The sequence below is a fragment of the Taurulus bubalis genome, assembly GCF_910589615.1.
Source record: "Taurulus bubalis genome assembly, chromosome: 6".
NCBI classification, from domain to species: Eukaryota; Metazoa; Chordata; class Actinopteri; order Perciformes; family Cottidae; genus Taurulus; species Taurulus bubalis.
The window spans coordinates 28,633,977-28,656,647 of NC_136594.1; the positions used below are offsets into that span (position 1 = coordinate 28,633,977).

General features: G+C 43.2%; 1 protein-coding gene across 3 annotated transcripts in view; it reads right to left on the bottom strand.

Annotated features, from left to right (window-relative positions):
• Positions 1 to 22,671, bottom strand: part of tenm3 (teneurin transmembrane protein 3) — a 99,693-nt gene that overhangs the window by 49,102 nt on the left and 27,920 nt on the right. For 2 of the 3 annotated variants that reach the window (XM_079219282.1, XM_079219283.1), the window contains exons 11-19: positions 18,033 to 18,179; positions 15,789 to 15,919; positions 15,589 to 15,677; positions 13,161 to 13,280; positions 10,451 to 10,583; positions 9,992 to 10,120; positions 5,358 to 5,489; positions 5,010 to 5,145; positions 2,761 to 2,904 (exon numbers count right to left, since the gene is read on the bottom strand). In XM_079219282.1, coding sequence (XP_079075408.1) covers positions 2,761 to 2,904; positions 5,010 to 5,145; positions 5,358 to 5,489; positions 9,992 to 10,120; positions 10,451 to 10,583; positions 13,161 to 13,280; positions 15,589 to 15,677; positions 15,789 to 15,919; positions 18,033 to 18,179 — 1,161 coding nt within the window. Of the gene's footprint in view, positions 1 to 2,760; positions 2,905 to 5,009; positions 5,146 to 5,357; positions 5,490 to 9,991; positions 10,121 to 10,450; positions 10,584 to 13,160; positions 13,281 to 15,588; positions 15,678 to 15,788; positions 15,920 to 18,032; positions 18,234 to 22,671 lie in introns of all 3 variants that reach the window. The other variant, XM_079219281.1, reaches the window with a different exon arrangement.

Here is a 22,671-nt window from a genome sequence, read left to right on the forward strand (position 1 = left end):
ACCTGTTTGATATCCTGAATGTGTCTTGTATTGTACGCAGAGCAGTGAGAGTGAGGGAGGAGCAGCGGGCGGTTTAGAGAAGATTGTGAGCACGAGGGTTGGCTTGGGAACGGTTCTAGACCAGCTCTAAATGAATGGTTCAGTAAACAAAAGCAAATCAATAAAAAGAGAAAAAAGCAGCTTCACTCTCATCTTCATCTAAATATGAATATGAAGATAAAACTTTAATTTGACCAGAATAAATTCAGTTAATAGGAACGTAGCTGATCTTCCCTGTCAAAACAAGAAAACACAGAACAAGGAACAATGACATCGCTGCCCGACGTCAACACTCACGGTACAGTGTGATACATCTCACCATCCCGTGCACATCATTAGTGGAGCTACAAGGCAGAGTACAGAGAACGCACAGCAGCAGTGTTTGATGCTCTCTCCCTCTCTCAAACACACACAGACATGCTTATTCTCGTCCATGTGGTGTCTTGTTGTCTCAAAAGGACACACACACACGTTGTGTGTTGCAGTGTTGTCCCTTCAAGACACAAAATCACACCCACAGAGACCAGTACGCATATAGACAGGAAATCACAAATCACACCTGCATTTTAAACGCACACACTCACACAGACACACACGCACTGAATCGGGTGACAAGGTGTTGAAAGCCCAAGAGGACTGCAGGGAGAGAGAGATGAATAGCAATGTGATGGATGAGGTGACAGATAGAGGACAGCAAGGAAGGGAGGAGGGAGGAGGAGGAGGAGGAGGAGGAGAAAGAGGGGGGGGGGGGGGGGGGGGAGGGAGGAGGAGGAGGAGGAGGAAGGAGGAGGAGGAGGGAGGAGGGAGGAGGAGGAGGAGGCTTTATCAAGTCAAAGTGCCTTCAAAGCGGCTAAATGAATTTTTCTAAATATGTATCGTTCTTCCATGGAACAGTTCTTGAAAGGTGGGCTATCTGAAGGAAAGTAATCTCTCTTGAGATAAAGGATCATATGACTGTAAACAGCAGGAGACAGTGATGTATCCTTCACACAGCAGTACAACACACAGTCAGAGAACTGAAACAAGGAAAGGTCCAGTCACACTGCTGTCTGCTCCACATTCATATGGAAATGAATAAAGGTGACCTTCATTGAAGCAGAACTTTTGGATTTCATTTGTGTGAAGAATTGCTGAACTATCTCAATCGGTGTGTGCAGATTTGCAAAATAATCTCTAAATGTGGACTGACTTTTGTGAATGTGTGTTTGAAAGTGTTTTGAGATTTGTTCATGTGTAAAGAAACTGTAAATGCTTACAAAGATATTACCGACTGAAAAGTCAAAGCATTTTGATCCTGGAAATACAGACAACTCATCAAGTACAACTCTCATCTGACCCTTCACTAAGTCCCGCCTTTCAAACCTCAGCCTGGCCAATCAGGAGCTCGTCGTGGCACAGTGGGAAAGAGATGCACGTCTCTACAATCTTACTCTTCTACGTAAAATCTCTGAGCGAACATTAGCAGAGTACGCCTGCACATCATTCACTTGTGTTAGCACTATGCTACGCTAGCTACTGATTGCATTATCTCAATATAGTAAAAATTATAAAGGAAATTCAAATAATAATAAAGGAAGATAAAATGACAATACACAAAAACAGGCAGGCAAAGAGAGGAGACGAGGAGGGACTGGCGGCGGTCTGAACTGACTGTGTGAGAAAGCCAAATTGTGTGTGTGTGCGTACATTTGTGTGTGTGTGTGCATGTGTGTGTGAGTGAGAGAGAGAAAGGAAAGAGATGAAAGGCTGGAAAAATACCACTGGGCAGCTGGAACAAATCCAAGACGCCGAGGACCTCTCTCACACACACACACACACACACACACACACACACACACACACACACACACACACCACACTCTTCCGCCGCTCCGTCGACCACAGCCTGCATGATAACAATGGTTTTGACAAGAGCTGAGATTAACATACTTTTAAACTGCTATTAGCGTCGTCTCTTTCTTCCACATAACGACTGACGTGGAGAGAGAGGGAGCGAGAATAAGGAAGGATATGTTTTCTACTTTGAGATTCACATTTATGTAGAAAAGAAAAGTCTTCAACTCAGCTGTCACATATCAAACTTAGTTTTAGCAGAAGTGTTTGATGCAGTATCGGGTGTCATCATCTTGCAGCGTGGACATTGTGTGTGTGTGTGTGTGTGTGTGTGTGTGTGTGTGTGCACCTCCACTCAGGCCGGGTCAGGGGAGGTGCTGTCTGAAGGTACAGGAACCTCCAGGCTGGGGTTTGCAGGGATGATGTTCAACTCGTGTACCACTTCATTCATAAAACAAGTACTCTGGTATCGATTCAGGACCATTTTAGTTAAGCTTTGCTTTCACTTTCTGACACATTTAAAGAGAGATCGCGTGATCGCTACAAGAGAGACGGAGCGACAGAGCTGTTAGAGAATATAAAAGCTGTTTTCTGATTGTTGCATGGCAGCTTTGTTCTAACACCCAACAGACGGTTTACTGTGGAGACAGACACTAGTGTGCATTTCATTCATTTTCATATTGGATGGCGGTCACACAGAAATACAGGTGTGTTCACTACCGCGACCACCAGCAGCCCTCCAATCTCAAGGTATTCAGACCGCCATGGAAACGCAGACAACAACTGGCTGAAGGAAGGTTGTAGTGCTGATGTGAAGCTAACGTGAAGCTAACGTGAAGCTAGCTGCAGCGCGACAGTGTAGGCTGTGGTTCTTGTTAAGGCACCTACCGTTTTGTACGTCCAGGATGTGATGTTTATCCAGCGTCCATCCTCCCATGTTGGAAGCATCCAGCTCGTAGCCTTGCAAGATGGCCGTTCTCTTCTCCCAGAGGATGAGGTCCAGGCAGGACTCGTATTCAAAGCCCACCGACACTATTAGACACACAAAGCGCAAGGCCGGTTACTCCCTCTGCCCTTTGTCTGTGCACATGTTCAAACCAAATGGGAAAGTGGTCTGCTTTTGTAACATCCACTGACACTGCTGCTGGATCAATGAGGGCCTTCGTTCTCACAACTCGACTTCCTCTTCTGCGCTGAGAAGGTTTTTGTCTGTCTTTCTTTGTGAGGTACAACACTGTAGGATGGGACATTTGACACACACACACACCCCCCCACACACACACACACACCCACCCACACAATGCTGTGCTCTCTCCATTGCATTGTGTGAAGAGATGTGTGTGCATTCAATTAGAAGAAACAAAGATCTTCAGAGTGGAGGAAAGCTAAAACTGGTGATGTCTTTATCGGGTCATTTTGAGCCAATATGGAATTAGCAAATATCCTACGAGCAAATACTGAGCTGAGAGGAAGGGCTGGCGTGTTCTGGTCTAAATCAGTTTATAGATCGTATTTGATGCGCAGTTCTTCCAATGAATTCAACCTTGGTAACAACTTGGTTTTAACAGTTACCAGACCAACTATTCTTGTGGTTAAGCTTCCTTATTATAACTTATGAGCACCAAGTGTTACAAAACATAGCAGTAAATCATCTTTATGGTTTAATCACCATTAAGCCGGGCTACCATAAGCAATAACTCAGCGAGGAGTGCGCATGCTGGACGTGTCCCTCATAAAGGTGTCAGAGGGGTTAGCATACCATTATGTCCAAGCCAGTTAAAGCCTTTCTGCAGACGCTTTTTGAACTTAGCTGTAATTGTGCAGCTTTATGTGTGTTCAGGAGAAAATCCTTCCTCTCCACAGGAACTGTGTACAGAACGTTGTCATACTTTAATCGTGACTGCAGACCAGGAGTTATTTCCTGTTGAATGGGTGCAATTTAATTGTTGAATACATTTCCTCTCCATCTGTGATATTTTCTCCTCATTTCACTGGACATTTGTAGCCAGGATTATCTCAATCAATTCATATAACATGAACATGTTTGCACAGAAGGCTACAATGCAAGCAGCATTGATGGTGCACTTGCCTGCTTCACATCCAGGAGACACACACACCAATGCGGTAGTGCCTTAAACATGCATTCTCTCTACTGGCCAGCAGGGGGAGACTCCTCTGGTTGTATAGAAGACAAAGAGAAAATGACTCTACTTCTCACTTGATTTGTTACCTCAGTAAACTAATGATGTTCAGTTCGTAAAGATGGCCCATTTAGAGTCAAATCGCCCCAAAACAGGGTATGCTTTAGGGCGGGGCTACCTTGTGATTGACAGGTCTCTGCCATGACTTTGTCTGAGAGTTGTCTGTGTTTTCATCTCAGAAATCTGACCCTCTTACAGGGTTTTTTCAGACATGAATGTCCGCTTATGTCCACTTTTTCTATACGCGCTTAGTTCACATTCTGATGTACTGCATTACCCCGCTGCCTGTGTGTCATTCCATCTTGCAGACCGGTAACCTTAATCACACACAACCAATGCTCCAAATGAAGGAGAGAGAGAGAGAGAGAGAGAGAGAGAGAGAGAGAGAGGGATACTCATTTACTTTCTTTAGCCATATTATTGTACCAAGGCCAGGCACTCGAACCAGTGACCTTCAGGTCATAACTATACTTAACCTCCAGGCTTCTGCTCCCATTATTTCATAAAAAAGACAGCACAAAGTGAGTTAATTGTAAATCATGTGGGAAACTATAGTTGTCATTTCATTTCCCTTCTCTGTTGTGAACAGAGAGCTGGCATACAGAAGTCTGCTGGGAGGCTTTTCACACAGACGTGTTTCAGATCACACATTTTAGTTAATTAGCTTGGCTCGCCATCACCTTCAGGAGTGGTTTAAAGATGTCACTCTCTCATGTCAGGCCCTTGTGTGCTAACATCACGTTGACAGAGGAAAAGAGGAGCCTCAGGTTCTCAGAGCAGGGGCCTCTGGCTGCTCCAAGTCAAGGTTGAGCATCCAAGGTGATCATGCTTTTGTTGTTGTTTTGGAACAGCCTTTCACAAAGTCTCAGAGAGGTCAAACCAGTTTTAAAAGGTTCATGCTATTTTCTTTTAACTTTGGGTTGGCAGCAAACTCACCAACTGCCTCGGATAGTCCATAGACGCGTTGGCCATAGGCATCCGTCTTGTCCCAGATGAAGGTGTAGAAGAGATTTGGTTGGGCAGGGAACCATTTCTGGAAAAGGCGTCCCACCACTGCCACCATCAGGTGAACCTGGATGACCAGCACCAGACACAAAGGTCACTGAATGCTAGATCAGGTTAGGGTCCACTGGTATGGGACACTGAAGCTGCTAAAGGGAACATGCACTATTTTTCAACCTGGATCCTATTTTCCCATCTTTTTGTGTCAAAGGAAAGGGTGATTTTTTTTAAATGTATCCAATACTTAGGGAGAACACAGCAGATGTGTATTACATATCTCACCTTCATCAGGTTGAACGGTATTGATGACTGCGTCATGGTGACTTTGAGGATCGGTTTGTACCCCGCTGCCCTGGAGCTCAGGTAGATCAGGTTGAGATCGCTGCCTGGGATTGATGTGTCTTCCTGTAAAACCTGCAAAGGGATAAAATAACACAAAACACATCAGCACCCAACACTACCTTGCTGTCACGAAGCATCATATTTGTAAGGGATGGACTGCTAATTGGCTCTCAGCTCAGAGGAGAGAAAAACAAGCAACCATCTGGGACCATGACAGGTGTGCATATTTAAGAGCGTGGCTACTGTTCCACTCAATACAGTCAAGTGCGTGTGGTAGAGCCGGGTGATATGGTTATCAGAAACAGGTTCAAGCAGGATTTGGCCTTTCAAACAATTTTTCCTATCAGAACCATAATGCGTCCCCAATTCCCCCTTTTTAATTACTACTGAGAAAACACGCTGTAATACTTGATCAAAGTGATCAAAAATACCTGGACTGGCACTGTTTTTCTTCTACAGCAGCGTAATGCTAACTGTGTATTAAAGTCAACTGGACCACATAGAGGTTTACAATAAGTTAAATTCACTCTGATGCTGACAAGAATAGTCAAATTCCATGTATCATCAGACAATATATATATATATACAAGGCCAATGAAGCTGATTCTGATTCTAAAAGCCGAATGTTGCATCTCCAACAAAATAATGAAGAATACTGTTTGAACAGTCGGTATATGGTGCTGCCGGTAGTGGCATCACATAGATGGTATTGAGTCTGTGAAAAAATCATATTGGATCAAAATTGATCTTCCGACAAGGCGGATGAAAGGCTGCAGTGTGCTCTGACATGGTCTACCATTGAGCGAGTGAATGATTACACTTGACACTGGTTCGGCCACGAGCTACAGCTCACACCATGGCAAAGAATAACACAAATAATCAAAGGTGTCTCAGATGGCGGTGTCCTAGTCACTGCTGTGTGAGAACATGGTAAACCAGCTGCTAACGGAGTCTGGCTGCACATGAAACACTCTTTCAAGTGACGTCTCCAAACCTGAGGGGGTGCTTACGCATCTAAAAGTGCACATCGCCTCTCTGCCACCTTTGGAGGACATCATCTTAATGTGCATATTCTAGTGGGAAGACTTGCAGGTGAAGGACGAGCAGGACTGCTCTGATTCAGATCTAAACACACAGACATGCATATTGACACCTCCACGACCTTCTTATACCCGCGGTGAGACACCGTCTTTTAGTTTCACTTCCACTTCGGTCCCTGCTCACTCTCAAAGGACACATAACCGCTGCTTGTTGGGGAGAAGAGAGAACAAACGACGGATTCATTTACAGCCGTACGTGTGTTTGAGTATGCATATCATCTGCACATGAATGCGTGTGTGTTTTGATCTATTTCATCCATCTACGTGTCCTTGTGTTAAACCTGAGCAAGGTGAGCCCGTCTTAATCACCGCTCTCTCGCATAAAGCAGAGGACGCGTGACATGCCTCAACATTACTGATGACCACTGAGTGTCAACAGGGATGGAGCCGCCGGAGGAGAGGAGGGTAGCAGCATGGCATCACACTGGCAAAGTCACAGAGAGAGCAAGAAAGACATTTCATCTGGAGAATTCATCAAGTATGAAGTATGAAGAGCTTCTTTGGGAATTATTTTCATAGATTTGGCCATCACTTCTATCAGTTATGATAGCAATGTACATCATTGCACAGGGAAACGATGTGCATGCACACCTACGGCAAGCACAGTAGGTCAAAGTTGAAGCAGTGAGTCAGTTCTCACCCCTTTTTAAATGGCCTGCTGGGACTATTTAAAAATAAACTAGATTATGGCTTCAGCAGGGCCTATTCCTAACAAATCCCAAATATGTACATTGAGCTTCTTACTTGGATGCCTCTGACATTATCAACAAATACTTGACTTATGTTGATAAATGGTCAATGAAAACTTTGAATATGGCAGAAACCAAAAGCCTTTAGAAGTTAGAAGTCACTATGAATAAACATCAGTACTTCATACTCTGGCACACGAGGTGTTCTGGCCTCCAAACACTGATCTTCTTGCAGTCTAACTGGTTGAAAACCGTTCTGATATTTTCTTTGTACGGCCCACACTCAGAAAAGTGTGTCCAACCCTTCAGGGGAAATGTTTGACGCCGCCTTCCAAAGGGGTTCAACAACCTGGCTGATCACCTCCTGTAGACGTTGTGTTTCTTGCCCCTTGAGTTGGGTCCATTTCCGGTTACACTGGTTGGGCCAGGAGCACGAGCTCAAACGGGTTTCATGTCATGCTGAACCAGCATATGTCCTAATGACACAATTTGACAAATGAAAAGGAAACCTACATCAGCTTCTCAGTGCTACTTCCTCCGTGTAATGCACTAGTTTGAAGCAATTGTCAGGCCTGGACTGAAAGGAGGACCCAGATGCAGGGGATATCCGTACAGGCGCACTTTATTATTTCCTTAGATCCTCTTCGACGAGTGAAAAGACCATTAGACTGTGAACACAACTTTCTTACAAAAACTTCAAACATAAAACGCTCCCGAAGGAGGGAAGAAAAACAGGGAAAAAAACAACTTACGCACAAAAACATTCGGGAAAACTCTAACTAGGACTGTGAACGCTGGCTTTGGTGCACGGGCAAGGACAAACACTTTGGCACGGGACAGAAGGAAGACGCAGACTATAAGCACATGAGGGCAATGGGGAACAGGTGGGACCACTCAGGGATCAGGGGAGACAATCAGACCGGTGACACATGAGGAAGGGCAAGTGACCTGAAACGAGAGGAGAGTCAGGCTTCAAAATAAAACAGGAAGTTACGAGACAAAACCCCAGACAAGACAACCCTGTGTGACAGCAATAAGACAATGAGATTAACGTAATGTCGTGTTTGTTTATGAACAGACGGATGGAGCCACTGGTGTCTGGAGGCCGAGGCCAGCAACTTGAAGGAGATGTCAGTTCAGGGGAGGTGGGCGGGAGAAGAGGTGCACGGTGCACGTTGTGTTCGTCTACTAGGGTTACAGACGGACTTCTTTTTAGAGACGGCCCTGTGCTTCCATATCTCAGCAATTAACCTCTTGAGTGCAATACCATTATTACTCATATAAATGATGGCTAAAACTACTCCAAATGGGTTTATGATACAAAAGAACAACCAGGGTTGCAGTGTGTCATTGGTGGCTCGTCGCCTTAGAGCAACAAAGTGTTTAAGTGCTCGTACGGATTTCTTTTTTTCAGGTATTCCCAGGTTCTTTAGTTTCCTTTCCCACTACCCACATATCTGTTTGAAGGTTTGCTTATTCCACCAATGGTTTGGCTGGAGAAAAAATACACACATTTGAAGTTAAAAAACTAAAATACATCTTCATTTATTCCCATTTTAGACGCATTGAAAGGATAAGGAGACCTGTGATGAATTGAGTGGACTCCAAAAAAGAGAAGATTGGGAAGAAATATCAAAATGAAGCATAAAAACAAAGCTCCTCAGGGAATGATCCATTTGGAGTGTTCCTGTGTTATATTTTTCAACTGCACTATTGCCTTTTCATTAGCCGGGCATTTAGTGTTCATTACAGATCCATTACATCCCCTTTAAGACTGCCCTTTTCCCTGCCCTCCTCACTAATGGACTCCAAAAGCTAAGTAGCGGCTTTCCATTCATTTGCTTTTGATCTGCACTCAGACACACACACACACACACACACACACACACACACACACACACACACACACACACACACACACACACACACACACACACACACACACACACGTCACAAAGTTTCCTTAAGCCACACACTCTTTCCCTTCACTGCAGATAGTCAGGCCCATACGCTTGTCAAATAAAAAATAATAATAGAGCCCTGGTTCAAGGTTGTAAAAATATAAAAACACACATGGAGTTCTGTCATCTGTTTAATTTCCATGTAGGACTGGTGAAAGCAATGTGACGATAAAGAACCACACAGATGTGCTATTAGGCTTATAGAAAGTTAGAAGCAGGACACAGGCTGGGGCTGTGTGTGTGTGTGTGTGTGTGTGTGTGTGTGTGTGTGTGTGTGTGTGTGTGTCCAGGACAAAAGCTGTTAAATGTGTTAGCAGTTTCTCTGACAGTTAGCCTTCATATCATGGTAATGTGTTGGCTGTGCTAGTGTAAGTGTTATACAGAGAGTAGATTGTCATTAGCAGCTCTATTTTGCTCACTATCACGGGGGAAAAAAGATTATTCTCAAGCAAGTTGTGGATTAATCAGGAGCATCTTTTTTGATGATTTGTGATTGGACGTATGAACATCGTGTGTGATGGACCCAGCATGTGTATGTCACACTGGATTCTAAAATATGTCTATTTTGTCTGCATGTTCAGATCTGAGTTATGTCTGCAGAAGAAAGAGGCCTTGAACTAATTAAATGTCTCAATTATTGATACTTTGGGATTTCGGCTGATACCTCATGTATGCTGATACTTTCCCATTACTTTTTTTAATTCCCATGACAGAATGATTCACTGAGCATTCAAACAGCCTGAGATCATATTGTTATCAACAGCAGACACATTGGCTTTGGATATTGTTCTACTTACTTAAAAGCCTCCTCTGGGATTTCTTACCTGTGTTTCAGGTATGATGGGTCCGTACTCCGTTGAACTTCTGTAAAACGTAGAAAGAGGAGACGCAACGATGACAGGACTGGGTCTGATGAAGCCACTCAGGTCACAGCTGGGAATGTCATTCTCCTCCTGAAACAATAACGTGTGTATTTAGTCCTTTCACTTCCATCACTGCATTGAGAAACAAAGAGCTCATTAGTCACATACATCGTCTGTCGTTTTGTGTTTACGTCATCAAAAAAGCACGGCCAGGAATGTGCTCTTGCTTCATATAGTAATCAAATAATTATGTCAGTAACACTTCAATAACTGTGTGATCAGTCAGTGAAACAACAAAACGTCAGAGACGAAAGCTTCAAAATGTTTTTAAAGTAGCTGAAAATGATAACGTGTTGTTTCTGTCAGGCACTCATCAGTCCATGTGGTGATGACATCTCTAGACACAGTGGCACCGCTCACCTTCTTCATGACCAGCGTGTCCATTACATAGAAGACGTTCCACGGCACCCACACCGTTCTGTACTGAGTGATGAAGGGAGCGCGCTCAAAACTCAATGTTAGGGATGCGCCGCCATTGGCCAGGAGATCGAACCTGCATCACATTAAAAAAATGTAAAAAAACTAAATTCAAGTCAATGTATTTTGTATAGCCCCAAATCACAAATTATCCTCATAGTGCTTTACAATCTGTACACATAGACTTCCTCTGTCCTGGGACCTCACATCGATTCAGGAAAAACTCCCCAAAAACCTTTAACAGAAAAAAATGAAGAAACCTTCGGGAGAGCAACAGAGAGGCAGTACTGCATCGTCAATCATGTACAGTTTAAGGTGTTAAACCCTTGAAGAGGCACACACACACACACACACACACACACACACACACACGAGAGAGAGAGAGAGAGAGAGTCTGTGATTTACTAACCAGGCCGGTTGAAAGCAGGGTGCCTCGGAAATTAATTATCTCTCACTGGAAATCATCACGATTTTGTGATCAAACCCTTTTCATTCCTCATCTTAGTTGCCGGTTTTACGCACTTGCTCCCCGCTAACTAGTCTATCGCTCAGAGCGTTAACTAGTCTCTCTCAAAGCGTTAACTAGTCTCTCTCAGAGCAGTAACTAGTCTCTCTCAGAGCGCTAACTAGTCTACCTCTCAGAGTGTTCACTAGTCTACCTCTCAGAGTGTTCACTAGTCTACCTCTCAGAGTGTTAACTAGTCTCTCTCAGAGCGCTAACTAGTCTACCTCTCAGAGTGTTAACTAGTCTCTCTCAGAGCGCTAACTAGTCTACCTCTCAGAGTGTTAACTAGTCTGCTCTCAGAGCGTTAACTAGTCTACCTCTCAGAGTGTTAACTAGTCTGCTCTCAGAGTGTTAACTAGTCTACCTCTCAGAGTGTTAACTAGTCTGCTCTCAGAGTGTTAACTAGTCTACCTCTCAGAGTGTTAACTAGTCTCTCTCTCTCAGAGTGTTAACTAGTCTCTCTCAGAGTCTCTTTCAGAGCGTTAACTAGTCTCTCTCAGAGCGTTAACTAGTCTCTCTCAGAGTGTTAACTAGTCTCTCTCAGAGCGTTAACTAGTCTTTCTCAGAGTCTCTTTCAGAGCGTTAACTAGTCTCTCTCAGAGCGTTAACTAGTCTCTCTCAGAGTATTAACTAGTCTCTCTCTCTCAGAGCGTTAACTAGTCTCTCTCAGAGTATTAACTAGTCTCTCTCTCTCAGAGCGTTAACTAGTCTCTCTCTCTCTCAGAGCGTTAACTAGTCTCTTTCAGAGCGTTAACTAGTCTCTCTTAGAGTGTTAACTAGTCTCTTTCAGAGCGTTAACTAGTCTCTCTCAGAGTGTTAACTAGTCTCTCTCTCTCAGAGTGTTAACTAGTCTCTTTCAGAGCGTTAAGTAGTCTCTCTCAGAGTGTTAACTAGTCTCTCTCAGAGTGTTAACTAGTCTCTTTCAGCGCGTTAACTAGTCTCTCTCTCTATCAGAGTGTTAACTAGTCTCTTTCAGAGCGTTAACTAGTCTCTCTCGGAGTCTCTTTCAGAGTGTTAACTAGTCTCTCTCAGAGCGTTAACTAGTCTCTTTCAGAGCGTTAACTAGTCTCTCTCGGAGTCTCTTTCAGAGCGTTAACTAGTCTCTTTCAGAGCGTTAACTAGTCTCTCTCAGAGCGTTAACTAGTCTCTCTTTTTTTTTTTTTGTTTGAAATGAAACTAACAGTTGTGTAAAACCTATCTGTTATTTTGAGTGCTCACTGATATGGAGCACTCTGGTAAATGTAAACATACAGGACATTATGGATCAATACAGTACGCCCTGTCAACCAATCAGAATGCTAGATTTCATCTACCTGTATTATAAATATAATTTTGACACTTCATGTTAATCTTGTTATATTTTTGCCCATTTTGTTATATACATTTTATATATATATGTATATATATATATAGTTGTACTCTTTCTTGCTTTGTACTGCAACTGCTGCATAATGATTTCCCTTGGGATGAATATAGGTCTGTCTTATCCATATGCGTGGGTGAGCAAGTCTTTGCATGTCTTATGTTCTGTGTGCTTCTGTGTGTGTGTGTGTGTGTGTGTGTGTGTGTGTGTGTGTGTGTGTGTTTGTACTGGAGTGTGTGTCCTGCAAGAGTCGTATATTTCCACTCCTGCACAGATTCACACCTCTTCAGCTTGAGGATGAGGATGGAGCCTGCAGCCGAGCAGAAGATACAGAAGATGTGATCTAAGTACTTCCCCTTTGTTTTGTTGGACTAGTTTCTTATCAAGGGTTTAGTGATATATAAATATAAGGTAACCGCAGAATTTTCTTCAAAGGTTGAATAATGCATTTGTTGATTATTGGTTTATTTTTGTTTGCCCAAACAATGATGGAAATATGTTAATGAAATAGAAGGTTTTGCTACAAAAAGTTTGTCAATTTCTAATTGCTGCTCTACTTAAGTTATAATTCATGATGTATTATTATATCATGATTGTTAGGACAATTTAAGCTTCTCAGAAATACCATCAATTATTTTTTTGGCTTGTATATGAATGTTTAGAGAAGATCATCAGTGTTGCAGGGATATAAGAACCATGTTTTGTTATAAGAATTGTCTCATTTTCAACATACATATAAAACAGAATGTTACAAATATCCATATAAATAATAAATCAATACACACATGCCATCCTTGCGCGTTAAGGTGTATCCATGTTCAGCATAGTGGACAAACGTCACGTTGACTCCAATCAGAGGCGTCCCGTCAGCTGTCAACACCTGGCCTCGAATTATGGACACCAAGCTGGAGAGAGAGAGAGAGAGCGAGAGAGAGAGAGAGAGAGAGAGAGATGGTAGAGAGAAGTTATCTTTATTAAAGCTGCAATATTCATCATTCATAATTGTTGCATTTGAGTGTAACATTGAGCACACTGAGCCATCATGGGGAGGGAATACCCGCAGGTGTCTTTGAGGCGAGACCCTGTGGTCGGGCTAAGCCAGTGCTGGAACACTGTCTGGGACCAGACAGACCATAATCTCACTCTAACACTCAGACACCACCTGGGTTCTCCTCCTCTTGGTGTGCTGCTCCTGTGAGAGCAAGGCAGAGAGCAGTGAGGCATCACGTGAAACAACACCTGTGTCCGTGGCTGCGGAGCAGTGGGAGCGGCAGCCCTGTAACGGGACTGCTGCACTCACCCCCTCAACCTGAAGTGCATATTTACACCACAGCTCTGCCCTCAGCAGCCACATGCAAGTGAACTCAACTTGAGTTACCTTTCTTCTTCTGCTTATTACATATGATGGTTCTTCCACTTTTCCTTTAGCCTGTGGGAGTTCCACTGAGAGCAACGCTTTCTCTTCCAGGACGCCCTGTCAGATACACGGTGCTCAACCTCAGGTTTATCTGTTGAGAGGTTTGGGGATCAATCCTGTCAGCCCAGGGCATTTAACCGACAACCTTCTGTCACAAGCTTGCTGCCCTAACCTTTAGGCCTGCACTGCCCGTGTTAAACGTATGTTATAATGTTTACAATATATAACAATATCTTTTCTTTTTAATCAATACCTTCAGAACCATTCACCCTCAAAACCTTTCCTCACTAGATTCCATGGGTCAGGAAACACATTCCTGTTGCGGTCACATCCAGTTCTGGAAGGTATTTAAAAAGATCTGTCATGACTCTTTAACGTGAACTAAAACATATATATTTTGGTGTTTATTAGGCTTCAAGCTTGTGTTGAGCTTTAAATCTGACCAGTTCACAGAAGTCATATTATTCAGTATCCATGAGGAAGAAAACTCCTCAGAAACAGTATTTAGTTCATCATCAATCCGTGAAACACCAAACAAACGAAACATGGGATTAATGAAATGAAGTCATCCAGAATCTATTGCTGGTTCTACAGCCTGTGGAGTAAAGTCTTCTAAAGAGACAAAGGGATTATTTCTGTCGGCAGAGATCTAACATCTAAAATAAAGATGACAACATCACAGAAATGTAGACATATTGATTCAGGAAGAGAGTCTCATCCCATCAGATTCAGACTTCCCTAACTGGATCTCGTTAGTTTAAACCAGAATCTGCCTCATCTACCAGAACCATGAAGCAGTTTACACAATCGGGCTGTGCAACTTTGTGACTGTTTTCCAATGACACTGCAGTTGTGGTTTAACTTTCTCAGACCATCTAATCCCCCACACACACACACACACACACACACACACACACACACACACACACACACACACACACGATCATTTCTTTGTCTTTTAAAGGGAGAAACACCTGTAATCCCCTAACACACACACTGCTGTTTAAAACACATCTGTTTTATTATAAGGTTGCATTCCATTACAGGACATGTTTACTACAGGGCTGTGGCCCCCTGCTGTGGCCCCCTGCTCTATGAAACATTCAGGCTAGCATACAAAATGTGACAAAAGACAAATGTCTGAACAGAGGTGCGTCTTGCTTCTTCCCTTCCCTTTGCTCTGCCTGTCTGTATTTTGCAGATAGCCACCCGTTCTTTTCCTCTGATCATAATTAATGAATGTAATGTCTGAGGCAGACGTGGGGAAAAATGGCTTTTGGCAAGTAAAAAAAAATGCAAACCAGTTGTGAACTCTGTCTCACTGACACTGTTTCTGTTCTGTTCATCCGGACAGGAAGCAGTGGACTGCTCAGACTATGGTAAATACTAGGAGGGTGAGCTATGACCTGCAGTGGAAGAATTGTGAGCATATGCGTGCACACAGGTGTCTGTTTGAGAGACACTTAAGTACAGCAGGAATTGAGGGTGGCGACGTTAACTGATAACAGTTAAGGTTCTACTTCTGTGGATTCAGATGAAACGCAATCTACAAATAATGTTGTTCGCTGGACTGTAATAAAGCTTTTATTCTTTTATGCCATATATGCATCGTATCTTAATTACTTAAAATATAGGGGGCAGATGGGAAAGCAAAGAAGAACACATTGAAAACGTGAGCACAGGATGTAGCTCTGCAGAAGCTACCAGATGTCTTTTGTCTGATGGTTTGAGATGCATGACCACTGTACTGCTACTGTATGACAGAAGAAAACCACACACAGAGAGAGACGCGCTACCTTCTATTGAACGGACTGTCTCCAGTGATGACGTGAGTGGATTCAGGTCCAACTAAGAAATGGATGCGCTGGTAGAAAGACCTGGCAGCCTGAGGAAAACAAAGAGGACACGCATAGATAGACAGACGCTGCTTCCTTTGGTAACAGGAAATAACAGTTGCGTTTTTATTTTGACTTCATTTCTGATTGGAGCTCCTTACTTGCTGAGGAGCCAATGAGGACGGAGACTGGCTGATGACCTCCCCCGGGTCAGGTGACCCTTGGCAGTATAACTGGTTCTGACAGGAGGGCTGCAAACAGCAGTCTGGATCCATGCAGTCAGCCAAGCCATCTGAAACACACAACAGTATTATATTCAGAACACAACATGAATGATGGAAAGGTGACAGGTGGATGACAGAAGGGCAGAGGGATGCAAACAGGATCAGGATGGATGGATGAACGCAGGGACAAGCACCAACAGAGGGATTAAGAAGCAATGAAGGATGATGAAGGGATTACGAATAATTAGCAATGCAAGCATATGGTGAGGACAGAGGAATCAATGGGTAATGATGGAGGCATGAACAAGAGATAAAGATGGTGATAGATGAGAGGATGGTTACATACACCATGGAGAATTGGGGAAGGAGAGAAGAAGTGAGATACTGTATTGTCTAAATAAGATAAGTCAAACATTAATAAAAAATAAAGGCAGAAACGGAGAAAATGAAAGGATAAAAAAGTGTGGAAAAAGTGGATGGATCGATGGATTTTCTGATGTGGCAGGAAAAAGAAGAAATTGATGAATGAGGGAAACATGGAGCGATGCAGTAGGATTAGCATGTGAGCCGTATGTGTTTATTAGGATCTGCCAAGAGAAATAAAGTCAAGGAGGAGGAGGGAAGCAAGAAGGATGGAGGGCTGCAATGAAAATAAGCTGGGATGGAATGATGGAAAAAGAGAGATTAGGGAGGGAGGGATAAGTGAAGGACAGGGAGGAGGAAGTGTGGAGCAGAGGGACAGATGGAGAGATGGAAGGATAGAAGGAGGTATGTAAGGTAATAAAATATGGGCAGCCATTTGTCTCTGTTAGTTTATAAAAGCCAGTTGTACATCTGGCGAACAGGCACCAGAGACTCCATCACACACACACACACACACACACACACACACACACACACACACACACACACACACACACACACACACACACACACCTTTCCAGTCACCTCCCTGCTCTCATCACTCGAGCTGATAGCTGAAGTTTTGAGCCGTTAAGGCCGGCGTTGGCTTCGTATCTTTTCCCCCACAGTAATCAACAAATCCAATTCTGAGACAAAACAATCCGGTATCTAAATGTGGAATGACATGCTAAGATTGTCGTGCAGGAAGATATTGGGTTGGCCACAATAACAGTAATAACAATGCAACACTGTGTTCAGTGTATTTCCCTTCTAAGAAGGAGTCAGAGAACAAAGTGATGCCTGAGCTCTGGGATAAACACATCAGGACTTAAGATGAACCTCCAGTCTCATCTTAAAACTCCCCATGTAACAGAACACGCAACCGGCTCCATCCACTTAGACTTTATTACTTTGTTATATTACATACATGAAATCCATATCAATGTGGGAGCCGTGGGCTGCTAGAGGCACCCGGGGAGCAACTGGGGCTTCAGTGTCTTGCTCAAGGACACGTCTATGCGACCTATGGGGAGACCGGGGATCGAACCGGCGACCTTGTGGTTGCAGGACGACCACTCACCTATGTCCTCTTTCTTCTGCTTTTGTTGGTAACATGTTGGTATCTCAGTTTCAGCTGTGAGTACTTACACTACTTCATGTCCTTTGTTTGAGTCCATAATGATCGTTTTGGGGGCGTGGCTTTAGAGGAGGCATGAAGGGGCGGGCTGTTAAACATTGTTGGGTTGGCGACTTTCCTCGTTAAATTTAGCCACTCTTGGAGCTGCTAGCTTCTTTCATTTTTCAATTCCAAGGTTCCAGTATTCCTCCAAGGATTTACGACAGCAGAGTTTTATTCATGCTTCTAGTTTTCTCTACAGCTTATTTTTAAAACATCTACAGGTGCCTTTTGAACACTACCGATAATGTACTCCACATCAAAGAGCCACAGAGCCAGTCCCGATTGGTGTTTAGCAGTCTTTCCACCCCAATGCCACATGGAGGTTGATCCTACATGTTCTGCATCCTGCAGTGTGTCCGTACAGAAGGAGAACACCACTACAGCTGCACATCAATGTGCAGCTCAGCAGGTGGTGGATTTGTTACTAAATCATTTAGATTTATGCGTTTTATTCCTTTTAGATAATCAACAGTAGAGCCATGCTTCTGGATTGAAATTGTATTTAATTCGTCAAAAACAAGGGGAATTAAGTGTAGACTTGCTGGGAACGAATCGCGTTAACATGGGTGGATTCAGGACATGAATGAACACACATATACCTCCTTCGTTGTCCTTGCCGTCGGTACAGAGGGTTTCCATGGCCACGTGACATCCCGCCCCTCTCCATCCTGATTGGCAGATGCAGTGCCAGCCGCTGGCCTCCAGAGTGCACCGTCCGTTGTTGTTGCAGAGACCTGGACAGCCCTCTGGGCACAGGAGACAGACCTCGGTTAGACGAGTTAGAGCGTGGGGCGTCACGGCTGGCACCAGGGGGGGAAACAGGCTTCAACCAATACACGTGTTTGAAGGTAGGCGATGATAGTTTTGTACTGGAGCTTTGATGGATGAGATTAATCAGTATTTTTCACATTGCAACATATTCAGTGATTCCCTCTCAGCTTGGAGAAATGTCTGAAACAGCACTAAGACCTTCACAGGAAAAGAAAGAGCTGTGACACCACACTGACGTATTCCTCACTTCCCCCGTCTGACAAAATGACAACACATATATATTGTGTGGTCCAGAAATAACTGGACTCACACAGAGAGTGTGTAAATGTATCAATTTCCCAAAGAGGTAGAATCAACTATCTTAAGTATGGGTGATTTGTCCAATTTGGGTTGAAATAAAAGACTTTGATATGATGGCTTCTATGCACTGAGGCTGCCCAGTACTGCTGTGCATAGAAGCGATTCATTCCTTAGAAATGTCAGCGTTAGAAATACCCCAACACAAGTATCACCTTTGAGACAAGATTGCCATTGCGAGTAGGCTACTATCATAGATTGTTACCATGGAAACAGGTTGTGAGGGGTGTCTTTACTGTGACGGAGACCAATTGAATTTTACAAGTGGTGCGATTGCACACAAAGTCAATAGATAGAGACACATATTTGCAGTACGATGTTAAGTCCTGTGCAAATTCAAAATGTTTCAAGTTGACGGAAAAATTCGCCAGAATCACCGGGACTTTATGAATTAAATAAAGGAACAATGATGAGGAGAGAGTTGACATAAACAATGAACTGAAGCTGAGTTCAGTCCAGGTGGCAACAGAAGAGCTGTTAAAGGTGCATTCTCCTCTGGTTGCGAAAACAAGTCTGGTTGTATAGAAGTCTATATAAATGACTGGTTGTATAGAAGTCTATATAAATGACTCTACTCCTCTGGTTGTATAGAAGTATATATAAATGACTCTACTCCTCTGGTTGTATAGAAGTATATATAAATGACTCTACTCCTCTGGTTGTATAGAAGTATATATAAATGACTCTACTCCTCTGGTTGTATAGAAGTATATATAAATGACTCTACTTGTCTCTTGATTTATTCCCTCAGTAAACATTGAGTTTATGTTTCAATCTCTAGTTTCAAGTCTTCTTCAATACAGCATGATGTTCATTTAGTACATTATGGTCATTTAGAGTCCAACAGACCATAAAGCAGGGGACGCTTTAGGGCGGGGCTTGTGTGATTGACAGGTCTCTACCAGAGATATATACGGCGTCTCTACATAACTATCCCACAGTCCTAATATGGTCACTTCCATTCACTGGTTGCAAAAAGTCAAGGCGGCAATGGCCCCTTCACCGAACGTGAGGCTTCACAAGGCCGTCCACAAACCAATGAGTGACGTCATGACGACCACGTCCACTTCTTACAGTCTACGGTTCATCAGAGGCTAAACACAAACAGGCACGGTCGCCGTGTCCGATGCTAGCTATCCAACAGCTATCCAACTGTCTCTGTCGTTTTTTAAACCGGAGCCGTGTGAATGTATACTGGCTGTCTGCCGTCCAGTCTGTGCCAAACAATACTGCGTATGCCGTCAGTGGTATGTGAATGTGTGGCTTAAGTTCAGAGTGATTTGATATTAAAATGCTGTTAGTTAATAGTCTGATCTCTAGTTACTTGAATACCTATAATAATCTCTTTAAGGGTTATCTGCATATGAATGTCAAGTCTTTAGCAAACAGGACAAGATCTTAAGTGTTCTGGTTTCTGACCTTCACATTGAGTGGACTTTGTTGAATGCAGGTAAACAGTCTTGCGTAGAGCAAAAGAAGAAGAAAAAGTGGGAATGAAGATCTAGTTGTTTATTGGTTTAGAACTAGCTTATAATGGCTACTTGTGAAACAATCCGGTCACATGTTGCTAACCGGACTGTAGACAGCGAGCAGCTCACAGGAGAGGAAGTCTTGGCACTGGAACCCAGAACAACACCTCCGTAACAACCGTTTACACATCCTGCCCCATGAAGGTCTGCATGCTGTTTCAGAAGCGTTGCTCATCTCACAAGACTTCTCAAGGAAACTCAATTCTTTCTTTTTTTAATTCAAACATATTTCATGTCAACACAGATTGCTAGCTTCAGTCCAAAAATAGCTTCAAAAGACATCAAAGACCCATATTGGTTAAAGCCTGGTGTGCATGAAGGCGGTTGGCCCTGTGTGAGGAGCCTTTCTCCAGCAAATGGAGTGACAGACTGAAAGACAGATTGACAAATAAGACAGATAAATACATGAACCCACATGTGAGGGACACAGACTGACAGACAGACACACAGTCAGCCTTTGGTGAAATGCACTGAAGTTGTAGTTTCACATGAACCACTAAGATTGCCTACAGCCAAAAGGACTACTGTGTGCTGCATGGCTTCAATCGGAAATAAATTCAAAATAATATAATTTTTTTCGCATCTGTAAACCAAGAAAGAAGGTGTTATTGTTGCATAAGATGATGATAAAAAACAGGGCATACAAACAAACAAAACAACAACAAATCAAAGTTGAAACGAAACATTCTGAGGATGTTGGAATGTTTTAGATTATCTGTCCAAGGGAAGTCTAAATCTGAGGGGCGTTTGACACCCAGCCAGTTGACAAAGACGGCAGCTTCTCTATTTTTTTGCTCCGGAAATATGGATTCCTTTGGACTTGTCAGTGAAAAAAACAACAACATCACGGGTTAAATCCATGTGAAAACACAACAGGTAGACAGATACACAGCGCACAAAGTAAAGGCAGCACAGGGTGGTGTGGACTCTATGCCTCCATCACAGAAATACAGTGAGGCTGGCAATCAGATTACTTAAAGGTGAGAATCAGAACCAAGCCAAGCCCAGCTGGACAGACAGAACGAGGGATGGAGGTAAAGATGGAAGGTGAGGACAGGAAAGGGAGAACAAGATAGAGAGAGACAGGAAGGGGAGGATGAGATAGATGGAGGACAGAGGAACGGCAGCTGGCTGAATTCACACATACATACATCAGGCTTGTGGATGCAAGACAAAACAGGAATCACACACCTTGGGCTTGTGTGTGTGTGTGTGTGTGTGTGAGCATTTCCATTTAGCATGAGCTTGCGTGCATCTTCAGCTGTATAGTCTGTGTTTTGTGTGTGAAAATCAGAGACAGGGGCAATAATGATGTGACAGAAAAACAAACAAGATTGATAAAAAAAGCTGAAATAACGGTAGGACGGTAACGGTATAACGATAAAAATATAAAAAAACACGTATGCCGTGCGTTTTATGAAGACTGAAAGACAGAGAAAAGGACAGGAAAAAAGGAAAAGACAGGAAAGATCCAATGAAATGGAGTAAATCAGAATCAAAAGGACGTTAACAAAGCAAAGTGGAGGTGTTCTGGGACAGTAAGGCCTTCATTAAGTCTTTGGCATGAATTACCTTTATATCCTGAGAATAGGAGAGGGCACGAGGGAGAGAGGGAGGAAAATTAGGGAAAAAAAGTAAATCGAAACAAAAGCAGCACTGCCAAATATACTCTCTGTGATGGACAGATGGAAATGGCAGCCAGAGGAAGAGGAGGAGAGGAAGAAAGAGTTGGATCACGGGAGTGCAGTAACACAGAGAGACACAGCAGCACCTCAACAGTCAAAAAGATCCCTTCTCTCAAACCTGTCTTCAGTCACGTTTAGATCACACAAGAGGAAGAAAGACAAAAGCCAGAGTAAAACATGTTTCACTTATTTTCAAAATAAAATCCAGAAGAAGAGTCTCAAACAACGACTTCTCCCCTGATTGTGTTCGACCACCTTTCAGAATACAAAGTGGGTGGAGAATCATACAGTTGCTGTCAAACACACAGTGTTACATTGATATACTGGTAAATGTAGTACGCATTAGCATGTTGAAGAAGAGTTGAGTAGAAGCTGCAGTTCCTCTGATGGCCACTAGGTGCTGACTCCAAGAAATACGTCTAACTCCGAATAACTCTGAATGATGGTGGAGCTCTAAAGACGTGGTGATTAAATCACATTAGAGAGCAAAATGAGCCTTTGAGTTGCATTATGGGAAGTGTAGGATCCATCATTTGTGGAGCTCGACATACATTAGAAGTCAGGATCGGTGCAGCTACCATTAACCACACCCTGTAACATCCGACAATGTAAAAGACTTGGTCGATATTTTACGGGCTATTCTTAGTGTTTCTTAGATTTTAAATTGGACTATTTTTGTTTTAGTTACCGATCCTGAACTGAAAGGATTATAATTAAACTACAAATGTAAAAACCTCAGCCATCCTGTACGCAGATGAGACATAATCCTTTGTAGACTTCTCCAATAGAAAAGACTGGTCACATGACTGGTCACATGACGCGGTGTTGTATTGAGAGTGGAAGTCATCTGGACTCATGATGTCAGTGTTTCTAAAGTCCTGGCTGTCCCTATATCC